General features: G+C 48.3%; 1 protein-coding gene across 5 annotated transcripts in view; it reads right to left on the bottom strand.

Annotated features, from left to right (window-relative positions):
* ZMYM3 (zinc finger MYM-type containing 3) overlaps positions 1-13,100 on the bottom strand; it is a 451,376-nt gene that overhangs the window by 263,636 nt on the left and 174,640 nt on the right. For all 5 annotated transcript variants that reach the window (XM_069209214.1, XM_069209211.1, XM_069209204.1 and 2 more), the window contains exon 12: positions 12,926-13,098. In XM_069209214.1, the coding sequence (XP_069065315.1) occupies positions 12,926-13,098 (173 nt within the window). The remainder of the gene's footprint in view (positions 1-12,925; positions 13,099-13,100) is intronic.

Below are 13,100 nucleotides of genomic sequence, written 5' to 3'. Positions count from 1 at the left end.
GAGGGAAGGGTCACTTCCATATATCTGATTGGCTATTTTCCTTCCTCCCAAGATGGAGGAAAATGAAATGGAGTGCCCATCTCACAGGCAACACCTTAGGGGTGGTGCATGCCAAGTGGGGTCACTCCTCCTACTCTCTGTGTACTTTCCCACCTTTGCTCCTGCCAAAAGTGGGCGTTTGCAAAGGGAGTGACCACTTGCTGCCAGCAGCAGGCCTGGGGTGTTGAGTTTGAGGAGGTTAGCCCTTTGAAGCTCGGCACAAGGGCAGTGCACATTCCTGAGGGAGGGGGTGTTCGCACCTCCACCCAGGATGGGCTTTGTTCAACAAAAAAAGAGAGAGATGAATCTCCTCCCCAAGGTTTGTAGATTGGGTGGCTGGAGGTGGCAGGCTGGATAGAACCAGTCAGCAACCATGCCAGGATAGTTAGAAGTGGCCCTGCAAAAGCTAAGGTGACCCCTGGGTACATTTAGGGATAAATCCAATAATGCTACTGGAATTTTCATTCTGAGTTGTCTGATACCAAACAACCCAGGGTTCAGAGGGGCCATCATGTAGCTGGAAAACTCATGTTGACCAGTGTTCAGCACATGTATTAAAATGGCTGCTCTCTTCACTCACTACGTCCCAGGTTTGGCAAGGACACAGTGGGGGATACTGCTCATGCAGGTATGCTTTCACATATAGTGTAAAGAAATGGCTCCCTGTTGCAGTTACCCCCCACTTTTTGCCTGATGCTGACTTGACTGAGAAGTGTGCTGGGACCCTGCTAACCAGGCCCCAGCACCAGTGTTCTTTCACCTAAAATGTACCATTGTTTCCACAATTGGCACACCCTGGCATCCAGGTAAGTCCCTTGTAACTGGTACCCCTGGTACCAAGGGCCCTGATGCCAGGGAAGGTCTCTAAGGGCTGCAGTATGTCTTATGCCACCCTAGGGACCCCTCACTCAGCACAGACACACTGCTTGCCAGCTTGTGTGTGTTGGTGGGGAGAAAATGACTAAGTCGACATGCCACTCCCCTCAGGGTGCCATGCCAACCTCACACTGCCTGTGGCATAGGTAAGTCACCCCTCTAGCAGGCCTTACAGCCCTAAGGCAGGGTGCACTATACCATAGGTGAGGGCACCAGTGCATGAGCACTGTGCCCCTACAGTGTCTAACCAAAACCTTAGACATTGTAAGTGCAGGGTAGCCATAAGAGTATATGGTCTGGGAGTCTGTCAAACACGAACTCCACAGCACCATAATGGCTACTCTGAAAAGTGGGAAGTTTGATATCAAACTTCTCAGCACAATAAATGCACACTGATGCCAGTGTACATTTTATTGTAAAATACACCACAGAGGGCACCTTAGAGGTGCCCCCTGAAACCTAACCGACTATCTGTGTAGGCTGACTGGTTCCAGCAGCCTGCCACACTAGAGACATGTTGCTGGCCCCATGGGGAGAGTGCCTTTGTCACTCTGAGGCCAGTAACAAAGCCTGCACTGGGTGGAGATGCTAACACCTCCCCCAGGCAGGAGCTGTCACACCTGGCGGTGAGCCTCAAAGGCTCACCCCTTTGTCACAGCACCGCAGGACACTCCAGCTTAGTGGAGTTGCCCGTCCCCTCCGGCCACGGCCCCCACTTTTGGCGGCAAGGCTGGAGGAAACAAAGAAAACAACAAGGAGGAGTCACTGGCCAGTCAGGACAGCCCCTAAGGTGTCCTGAGCTGAAGTGACTCTAACTTTTAGAAATCCTCCATCTTGCAGATGGAGGATTCCCCCAATAGGATTAAGGATGTGACCCCCTCCCCTTGGGAGGAGGCACAAAGAGGGTGTACTCACCCTCAGGGCTAGTAACCATTGGCTACTAACCCCCCAGACCTAAAAACTGAAACCTGTAAGTGACTTACTTACCTGTTAAAACTAACATTACTTTACCTCCCCCAGGAACTGTGAAAATTGCACTAAGTGTCCACTTTTAAAACAGCTTATTGTGTTTTATGTAAAAAGTATACATGCTAATGTGCTGATTCAAAGTTCCTAAAGTACTTACCTGCAATACCTTTCAAATGAGATATTACATGTAGAATTTGAACCTGTGGTTCTTAAAATAAACTAAGAAAAGATATTTTTCTATAACAAAACCTATTGGCTGGATTTGTCTCTGAGTGTGTGTACCTCATTTATTGTCTATGTGTATGTACAACAAATGCTTAACACTACTCCTTTGATAAGCCTACTGCTCGACCACACTACCACAAAATAGAGCATTGGTATTATCTATTTTTGCCACTATCTTACCTCTAAGGGGAACCCTTGGACTCTGTGCATGCTATTCCTTACTTTGAAATAGCACATACAGAGCCAACTTCCTACATATAGTGTGCACCCTGCCTTAGGGCTGGAAGGCCTGCCAGAGGGGTATTTATCCTTAGTGTATGCCGTGTATGGTGGACAGGGCACACAGGCAGTGTGCCATGTTGTATTTGGGTTTTAGGTTTTCACCAGGACACTCAGCCTGCAACAGCAGTGCTGGGTGCATCTGGATGCATGGCCCTAGAGGGAAATACAATTTCACTTCTACCACCATGGGTTTCAGCCTCAAGAATGTTCGAGGGTTACCACTCTATTCCACGGCAAACCAGAGGCATTACAGGCATGTTTGTTTTTTGGAGCCTAGAATTTTTTGTGCCTTTTTCCAGTCATAATCGGTGTAGGAAAATGGCTCCCTGTTGCAGTTACCCCCCACTTTTCGCCTGATACTGACTTGACTGAGAAGTGTGCTGGGACCCTGCTAACCAGGCCTTTCACTAAAAATGTACCATTGTTTCCACAACTGGCACACCTCTGGCACACAGATAAGTCCCTTGTAAAAGGTACCAGTGGTACCAAGGGCCCTGTGACCAGGGAAGGTCTCAAAAGGTTGCAGCATGTGTTGTGCCACCCTAAGGGACCCCTCACATAACACATGCTGTAGGAAGTTGGCTCTGTATGTGCTATTTCAAAGTAAGGAATAGCATGCACAGAGTCCAAGGGTTCCCCTTAGAGGTAAGATAGTGGCAAAAAGAGATAATACTAATGCTCTATTTTGTGGTAGTGTGGTCGAGCAGTAGGCTTATCCAAGGAGTAGTGTTAAGCATTTGTTGTACATACACATAGACAATAAATGAGGTACACACACTCAGAGACAAATCCAGCCAATAGGTTTTGTTATAGAAAAATATATTTTCTTAGTTTATTTTAAGAACCACAGGTTCAAATTTAACATTTAATATCTCATTTGAAAGGTATTGCAGGTAAGTACTCTAGGAACTTTGAATCATTACTTTAGCATGTATACTTTTCACATAAAACACAATAAGCTGTTGTAGGAAGTTGGCTCTGTATGTGCTATTTCAAAGTAAGGAATAGCATGCACAGAGTCCAAGGGTTCCCCTTAGAGGTAAAATAGTGGTAAAAAGAGATAATACTAATGCTCTATTTTGTGGTAGTGTGGTCGAGCAGTAGGCTTATCCAAGGAGTAGTGTTAAGCATTTGTTGTACATACACATAGACAATAAATGAGGTACACACACTCAGAGACAAATCCAGCCAATAGGTTTTGTTATAGAAAAATATATTTTCTTAGTTTATTTTAAGAACCACAGGTTCAAATTTAACATTTAATATCTCATTTGAAAGGTATTGCAGGTAAGTACTCTAGGAACTTTGAATCATTACTTTAGCATGTATACTTTTCACATAAAACACAATAAGCTGTTGTAGGAAGTTGGCTCTGTATGTGCTATTTCAAAGTAAGGAATAGCATGCACAGAGTCCAAGGGTTCCCCTTAGAGGTAAGATAGTGGCAAAAAGAGATAATACTAATGCTCTATTTTGTGGTAGTGTGGTCGAGCAGTAGGCTTATCCAAGGAGTAGTGTTAAGCATTTGTTGTACATACACATAGACAATAAATGAGGTACACACACTCAGAGACAAATCCAGCCAATAGGTTTTGTTATAGAAAAATATCTTTTCTTAGTTTATTTTAAGAACCAAAGGTTCAAATTTAACATTTAATATCTCATTTGAAAGGTATTGCAGGTAAGTACTCTAGGAACTTTGAATCATTACTTTAGCATGTATACTTTTTACATAAAACACAATAAGCTGTTGTAGGAAGTTGGCTCTGTATGTGCTATTTCAAAGTAAGGAATAGCATGCACAGAGTCCAAGGGTTCCCCTTAGAGGTAAAATAGTGGTAAAAAGAGATAATACTAATGCTCTATTTTGTGGTAGTGTGGTCGAGCAGTAGGCTTATCCAAGGAGTAGTGTTAAGCATTTGTTGTACATACACATAGACAATAAATGAGGTACACACACTCAGAGACAAATCCAGCCAATAGGTTTTGTTATAGAAAAATATCTTTTCTTAGTTTATTTTAAGAACCACAGGTTCAAATTTAACATGTAATATCTTGTTTGAAAGGTATTGCAGGTAAGTACATTAGGAACTTTGAATCATTTCAATTGCATGTATACTTTTCAAGTTATTGACAAATAGCTACTTTAAAAGTGGACACAGTGCAATTTTCACAGTTCCTGGGGGAGGTAAGTTTTTGTTAGTTTTACCAGGTAAGTAAGACACTTACAGGGTTCAGTTCTTGGTCCAAGGTAGCCCACCGTTGGGGGTTCAGAGCAACCCCAAAGTCACCACACCAGCAGCTCAGGGCCGGTCAGGTGCAGAGTTCAAAGTGGTGCCCAAAACGCATAGGCTAGAATGGAGAGAAGGGGGTGCCCCGGTTCCGGTCTGCTTGCAGGTAAGTACCCGCGTCTTCGGAGGGCAGACCAGGGGGGTTTTGTAGGGCACCGGGGGGGACACAAGCCCACACAGAAATTTCACCCTCAGCAGCGCGGGGGCGGCCGGGTGCAGTGTAGAAACAAGCGTCGGGTTCGCAATGTTAGTCTATGAGAGATCAACGGATCTCTTCAGCGCTGCAGGCAGGCAAGGGGGGGCTTCCTCGGGGAAACCTCCACTCGAGCAAGGGAGAGGGACTCCTGGGGGTCACTTCTCCAGTGAAAGTCCGGTCCTTCAGGTCCTGGGGGCTGCGGGTGCAGGGTCCTTTCCAGGCGTCGGGACTTAGGTTTCAGAGAGTCGCGGTCAGGGGAAGCCTCGGGATTCCCTCTGCAGGCGGCGCTGTGGGGGATCAGGGGGGACAGGTTTTGGTACTCACAGTCGGAGAGTAGTCCGGGGGTCCTCCCTGAGGTGTTGGTTCTCCACCAGCCGAGTCGGGGTCGCCGGGTGCAGTGTTGCAGGTCTCACGCTTCTTGCGGGGAGATTGCAGGGTCTTTAAAGCTGCTCCTCGAAACAAAGTTGCAGTCTTTTTTGGAGCAGGTCCGCTGTCCTCGGGAGTTTCTTGTCTTTTTCGAAGCAGGGCAGTCCTCAGAGGATTCAGAGGTCGCTGGTCCCTTGGAAGGCGTCGCTGGAGCAGAGTTCTTTGGAAGGCAGGAGACAGGCCGGTGAGTTTCTGGAGCCAAGGCAGTTGTCGTCTTCTGGTCTTCCTCTGCAGGGGTTTTCAGCTAGGCAGTCCTTCTTCTTGTAGTTTGCAGGAATCTAATTTTCTAGGGTTCAGGGTAGCCCTTAAATACTAAATTTAAGGGCGTGTTTAGGTCTGGGGGGTTAGTAGCCAATGGCTACTAGCCCTGAGGGTGGGTACACCCTCTTTGTGTCTCCTCCCAAGGGGAGGGGGTCACAATCCTAACCCTATTGGGGGAATCCTCCATCTGCAAGATGGAGGATTTCTAAAAGTTAGAGTCACCTCCGCTCAGGACACCTTAGGGGCTGTCCTGACTGGCCAGTGACTCCTCCTTGTTATTCTCATTATTTTCTCCGGCCTTGCCGCCAAAAGTGGGGGCCGGGCCGGAGGGGGCGGGCAACTCCACTAGCTGGAGTGTCCTGCGGTGCTGTGACAAAGGGGTGAGCCTTTGAGGCTCACCGCCAGGTGTTACAGCTCCTGCCTGGGGGAGGTGTTAGCATCTCCACCCAGTGCAGGCTTTGTTACTGGCCTCAGAGTGACAAAGGCACTCTCCCCATGGGGCCAGCAACATGTCTCTAGTGTGGCAGGCTGCTGGAACTAGTCAGCCTACACAGATAGTCGGTTAAGTTTCAGGGGGCACCTCTAAGGTGCCCTCTGGGGTGTATTTTGCAATAAAATGTACACTGGCATCAGTGTGCATTTATTGTGCTGAGAAGTTTGATACCAAACTTCCCAGTTTTCAGTGTAGCCATTATGGTGCTGTGGAGTTCGTGTTTGACAGACTCCCAGACCATATACTCTTATGGCTACCCTGCACTTACAATGTCTAAGGTTTTGTTTAGACACTGTAGGGGTACCATGCTCATGCACTGGTACCCTCACCTATGGTATAGTGCACCCTGCCTTAGGGCTGTAAGGCCTGCTAGAGGGGTGTCTTACCTATACTGCATAGGCAGTGAGAGGCTGGCATGGCACCCTGAGGGGAGTGCCATGTCGACTTACTCGTTTTGTCCTCACTAGCACACACAAGCTGGCAAGCAGTGTGTCTGTGCTGAGTGAGAGGTCCCCAGGGTGGCATAAGACATGCTGCAGCCCTTAGAGACCTTCCTTGGCATCTGGGCCCTTGTACTAGAAGTACCAGTTACAAGGGACTTATCTGGATGCCAGGGTCTGCCAATTGTGGATACAAAAGTACAGGTTAGGGAAAGAACACTGGTGCTGGGGCCTGGTTAGCAGGCCTCAGCACACTTTCAATTGTAAACATAGCATCAGCAAAGGCAAAAAGTCAGGGGGCAACCATGCCAAGGAGGCATTTCCTTACAGCTGTTTTAAAAGTGGACACTTAGTGCAATTTTCACAGTTCCTGGGGAGGTAAGTTTTTTTTAGTTTTGCCAGGTAAGTACGACACTTACAGGGTTCAGTTCTTGGTCCAAGGTAGCCCACCGTTGGGGGTTCAGAGCAACCCCAAAGTTACCACACCAGCAGCTCAGGGCCGGTCAGGTGCAGAGTTCAAAGTGGTGCCCAAAACGCATAGGCTTCAATGGAGACGGGGGTGCCCCGGTTCCAGTCTGCCAGCAGCTAAGTACCCGCGTCTTCGGAGGGCAGACCAGGGGGGTTTTGTAGGGCACCGGGGGGACACACAAGTTAGCACAGAAAGTACACCCTCAGCAGCGCAGGGGCGGCCAGGTGCAGTGTGCAAACACGTCGGTTTCCAATGGAAATCAATGGGAGACCAAGGGGTCTCTTCAGCGATGCAGGCAGGCAAGGGGGGGGCTCCTCGGGGTAGCCACCACCTGGGCAAGGGAGAGGGCCTCCTGGGGGTCACTCCTGCACTGGAGTTCCGATCTTTCAGGTCCTGGGGGCTGCGGGTGCAGAGTCTTTTCCAGGCGTCGGGATCTGGGAGTCAGGCAGTCACGGTCAGGGGGAGCCTCGGGATTCCCTCTGCAGGCGTCACTGTGGGGGCTGAAGGGGGGGGCAGGGGAACTCTGGGTACTCACATTCTCGTAGTCGCCGGGGAGTGCTCCCTGAAGTGTTTGTCCTCCACAAGTCGAGCCGGGGGCGTCGGGTGCAGAGTTGCAAGTCTCACGCTTCTGGCGGGAAACGCAGTTGTCTTGAAGTTGCTTCTTTGGAAACAAAGTTGCAGTCTTTGGTGAACAGGGCCGCTGTTCTCGGGAGTTTCTTGGTCCTTCTAGAACAGGGCAGTCCTCGGAGGATTCAGAGGTCGCTGGTCCTGGGGAAAGCGTCGCTGGAGCAGTTTCTTCAGAAGGGGGGGGGGGGGGGGGGGGGGAGACAGGCCGGTAGAGCTGGGGCCAAAGCAGTTGGTGTCTCCGTCTTCTCTGCAGGGTTTTTCAGCTCAGCAGTCCTCTTCTTCTTAGGTTGCAGGAATCTGAGTTCCTAGGTTCAGGGGAGCCCCTAAATACAGAATTTAGGGGTGTGTTTAGGTCAGGGAGGGCAGTAGCCAATGGCTACTAGCCCTGAGGGTAGCTACACCCTCTTTGTGCCTCCTCCCAAGGGGAGGGTGTCACATTCCTATCCCTATTGGGGGGGGATCCTCCATCTGCAAGATGGAGGATTCCTAAAAGTCAGAGTCACTTCAGCTCAGGTTGCCTTAGGGGCTGTCCTGACTGGTCAGTGACTCCTCCTTGTTTTTCTCATTATCTCCTCCGACCTTGCCGCCAAAAGTGGGGCCGTGGCGGGCAACTCCACTAGCTGGAATGCCCTGTGGTGCAGTAACAAAGGGGGTGAGCCTTTGAGGCTCAGCGCCAGGTGTTACAGCTCCTGGAAGGGGGAGGTGATAAGCATCTCCACCCAGTGCAGGCTTTGTTACGAGCCACAGAGTGACAAAGGCACTCTCCCCATGTGGCAAGCAACATGTCTCGAGTGTGGCAGGCTGCTAAAACCAGTCAGCCTACACGGGTAGTTGGTTAAGGTTTCAGGGGGCACCTCTAAGGTGCCCTCTGGGGTGTATTTTACAATAAAATGTACACTGGCATCAGTGTGCATTTATTGTGCTGAGAAGTTTGATACCAAACTTCCCAGTTTTCAGTGCAGCCATTATGGTGCTGTGGAGTTCGTGTTTGACAGACTCCCAGACCATATACTCTTATGGCTACCCTGCACTTACAATGTCTAAGGTTTTGCTTAGACACTGTAGGGGCACAGTGCTCATGCACTGGTGCCCTCACCTATGGTATAGTGCACCCTGTCTTAGGGCTGTAAGGGCTGCTAGAGGGGTGACTTATCTATACTGCATAGGCAGTGTGAGGTTGGCATGGCACCCTGAGGGGAGTGCCATGTCGACTTACTCGTTTTGTCCTCACCAGCACACACAAGCTGGCAAGCAGTGTGTCTGTGCTGAGTGAGGGGTCCCTAGGGTGGCACAAGATATGCTGCAGCCCTTAGAGACCTTCCCTGGCATCAGGGCCCTTGGTACCAGGGGTACCAGTTACAAGGGACTTACCTGGATGCCAGGGTGTGCCAATTGTGAAAACAAAAGTACAGGTTAGAGAAAGAACACTGGTGCTGTGGCCTGGTTAGCAGGCCTCAGCACACTTTCAAATCAAAACATAGCATCAGCAAAGGCAAAAAGTCAGGGGGTAACCATGCCAAGGAGGCATTTCCTTACAATCTCCCTCAGGATGCCATGCATACAAAATACTGCCTGTGGCATAGGTAAGTCACCACTCTAGCAGGCCTTACAGCCCTAAGGCAGGGTGCACTATACCACAGGTGAGGGCATAGCTGCATGAGCAATATGCCCCTACAGTGTAAGTCTATTCTTAGACATTGAAAGTACAGTGTGACCATATTAAGTATATGGCCTGGGAGTTTGTCAAAAACAAACTCCACAGCTCCATAATGGCTACAAGGAATACTCAGAAGTTTGGCACCAAACTTCTCAGAATAATAAACCCACACTAATGCCAGTGTTTTATTAAAAAATGCACACAGGGGGCATCTTAGAGATGCCCCTGTATTTTACCCAATCCTTCAGTGCAGAACTGACTGGTCTGTGCAAGCCTGCTGCTGAGAGACGAGTTTCTGACCCCCTGGGGTGAGAGCCTTTGTGCTCTCTGAAGACAGAAACAAAAGCCTGCTCTGGGTGGAGGTGCTTAACACCTTCCCCCTGCAGGAACTGTAACACCTAGCAGTGAGCCTCAAAGGCTCAGGCTTCGTGTTACAATGCCCCAGAGCACTCCAGCTAGTGGAGATGCCCGCCCCCTGGACACAGCCCCCACTTTTGGCGGCAAGTCCAGGGGAGATAATGAGAAAAACAAGGAGGAGTCACCCACCAGTCAGGACAGCCCCTAAGGTGCCCTGAGCTGAGGTGACCCCCTGCCTTTAGAAATCCTCGATCTTGAGTTTGGAGGATTCCCCCAATAGGATTAGGGATGTGCCCCCCTTCCCTCAGGGAGGAGGCACAAAGAGGGTGTAGCCACCCTCAAGGACAGTAGCCATTGGCTACTGCCCTCCCAGACCTAAACACACCCCTAAATTCAGTATTTAGGGGCTCCCCAGATCCCAGGAAATCAGATTCCTGCAACCTGAAGAAAGAAGAAGGACTGCTGACCTACAAGCCTGCAGAGAAGGAGGAAGACGACAACTGCTTTCCTATTGGGGGAATATATTTGCTCACCGTCACAACCTTCTTATTTTTTCACGATGGACCAGAGGCAGTAATAACCCTGTCTCTTGCATGTAACTTCGAGCACTAGTCGTCTGCAAACACCATCTTTTTCCACTAGACCCTGACTAATGTAATCACGTGGTTGGACCCAGTAATATCCTGATAATACCCCCTTTTTCCATAAATGGTGTATTGACCGTCTGGACACCAATATATACTGGGATGCAACAGAGGTCAACACTCCTGTCTAGTAAGTCATGTGTTCCTTTTTATCCCTATTTTTGCACATGGTGATGGACACACTCAACAGAATATATGCTAATTACTCACCACAACCCATGCAATTTATCTTTGCAGCCTTAAGAAAGCCCCAGGCTACCGAGATACTAGGTTTCGAAGCACCTTTCAGCTACCTTTTTGCACTTGTAACACGGTGGAACATGCAAGGATTAATGGATATAGTCACTGTAAAAAGATCAAGTGAAAGAACAAAGAAAGGAATTGAAAGCTCTTTATTTCATTGGGTGGACTCACTTAATCCTTCTTCTACAAGTTAAAGCTCTAGAGGCACAGAAGGTCCAAACCTTGATGAGTGGTCTACCTACTACAAGTAGGTGCACTGCCTAACAGGAAGAGAGTGCTGTCATCGTTGTTAACCCGAGCTGATGTAGAAGGCTCACTGCCTTCTGAGCATTTGTTTGGCATGGCACGAATGTTCACACATTTTGCAGCAAATCGACAGGCAGGAGCACACATGAATAGTTTGCCTTCTGAGACATGTATAGCTGTCTACAGAGGTCAACTGCTACCATTACTAATATTTTGGTCAACATGCTTAGGGGCGATTTTATGCTGAGAGGTACTCTCGAACTGATAAAGTAACCCTTCATCATAACCCTGAGATATCTTGTGCATGAAGGGATGCATCGGGCTGTGCAAATTAGTGTCCTTTAAATCTATTGCTGCCATGTATTCCTTCTCCGATAAAGGGCAGACTTCCTGTAGTTTTATCATCAGTAATATTTGTATTTCAATGAACTTGTTTATAAACCATAGAACCAGGACTGGCCACACAATTAGACATTATTTTAGTAGCCTGTGTTTCTCTCCAACAGAGGTACTATCTCTACAACATCTTTCTATAATAGGTCTTGGGCATCCTTTAAGGGCCTGGATCTGACCCCTTCTGTATATTTATTGTGCCAGTGGTACCATAGGTGGTATTTTGAGTAATTGAAGAACTTGGTAAATCATCTGTCCCACACCCTACAGGTTGTGTGTGTGCAGAGGAAGCGATCAAAGAATCACTTGCATGACTGTGGAGCTCTTCCCAAGAGCTGCTCCCTCGCTAGTCTTTCCCCAGCCTCTAAAAATGCTGTAGACTGCTGAGGTCATTGCCACTGTGCAATTTGGATGCAGAGGCTCCCTGTGGGTTGTCTCAAGTTTGGGGGGTGTAAAGTGGTCTTCCTTGCCTGTTCCCTCAGCGCTGCCACCGCTTTTAATGGAAGAGTTAAAAATGTGTAGCAGCTCAATGGCTTTAGCTACTGGCTAATTGTAACGTCCCTTCAACTTATGGCCCAAAAAAAGATAATTGCACATGAGCTGCATGTCTACTACATTGACCTGGACCTCTGGTCTGAAGACAGGAAATATACAGCCTTAAGTGTCTTTGTAGTACCATGTCTGTGGTGAATTTTCTGCTGGCTGATTTTGCCATTTCAGGTATTGATTTGAGGTATATTACAAATGAGGAACAGGGAGATTAATGGTCCAGAGCGAAAAAAGGCAAAGAGAACACAGGGCAATCCTACTGCTAGAAGCAAAGGCCCTCTCACATCCTCATGGACGTCATGCTTCATCATCGGGCCTGCTCCTCGTCAGACCGGGGCTGCAATCTCCGACGGGCACCCCACAAGGGGGGCTATTTGCAGAGGTCTTTTTGTCCCTGCAAATGGGTGTTGGGCCCACCTTTTCCCTTTCAAGCTCAATCACCTTTCAGATGAGCGGATGACTTTCAGCAACTCTTTTTTGGTTGTTTTTTCTCTGGACCAGAAAGGATGGGATGAGCTTCCCCAGCCTTAGTGTTGTACTCCTCAGAGAACTCCATCTCCTCAAATCAACAGAGCATTTCTTTTCTGCCACTCTAACTCTTGGAGCACTAAGGGTCAGCAAAATCTTGTCCCAGCATATTAAGGCTTTCAGTCACAACAGCGAACAGGCATAGCAATCCTCAGACTTGTGGTCTCTCGGAAGGTATAGCATATACACTGGATAGTTCATTATGCAGGGCAAATTTTCAATAGCAGTTTGGGCAGAACCTGAAGATCATGCTCATAATACAAAATCTCATCTAGGAGTCTAATGCTCCCCGCCTTCATCAACTTTCATTCTCCAGCTATAGCAAAGTATTCACTGGGAATATCCCGGAAAACTCTAGAGTCCCTTTGAGTTCTTCTGAAATTTTCAGTAACTTTTTGCGAGCTCTTTCAGTGCACCTCCAAATGCAACAGCTTATGGTCAATGTTATAATCAAGCTAAAATCTCTGTAGAAGCCCATCGAGAGTGGGAAAAAGTTGTGCAACCCAGCACTTCTGAACCCAACCATTAGATGACAAAAATATCATGTGCATCTAGAAGGGATTACGCAGCAAGAAGGGTTAATCTAGGGCTGTGAAGCACACATCAATGAGACTCTTAGTGGCAGTTACCATACAAAACACTAGATCCCAACTGGAGCGGTCTGCTACATCAGTTTCTGTTCGGCGCTTGCCTGGGTGGAACCACTTCACTCACCTTAAAGTACCACAGAAGGTATTTGCTCTTGCAGTCCTCACTGCAGAAGTCCCACGTGCTTCCATCCAGCTCCTCCGTCACAGCCCGCTGGCAGGTCTGGGAACAGTATGTGCAGGTGATGCAGCACAGGCCCAAGTTCTTGGTGAAATCCTGCTTGTAAAGCAGGACGCAACCT

Source organism: Pleurodeles waltl, chromosome 2_1, assembly GCF_031143425.1.
Source record: "Pleurodeles waltl isolate 20211129_DDA chromosome 2_1, aPleWal1.hap1.20221129, whole genome shotgun sequence".
Classification (NCBI taxonomy): domain Eukaryota; kingdom Metazoa; phylum Chordata; class Amphibia; order Caudata; family Salamandridae; genus Pleurodeles; species Pleurodeles waltl.
The sequence above is the reverse complement of the archived record's forward strand: the minus strand, read 5'-3'. Positions and strand labels throughout refer to the sequence as shown.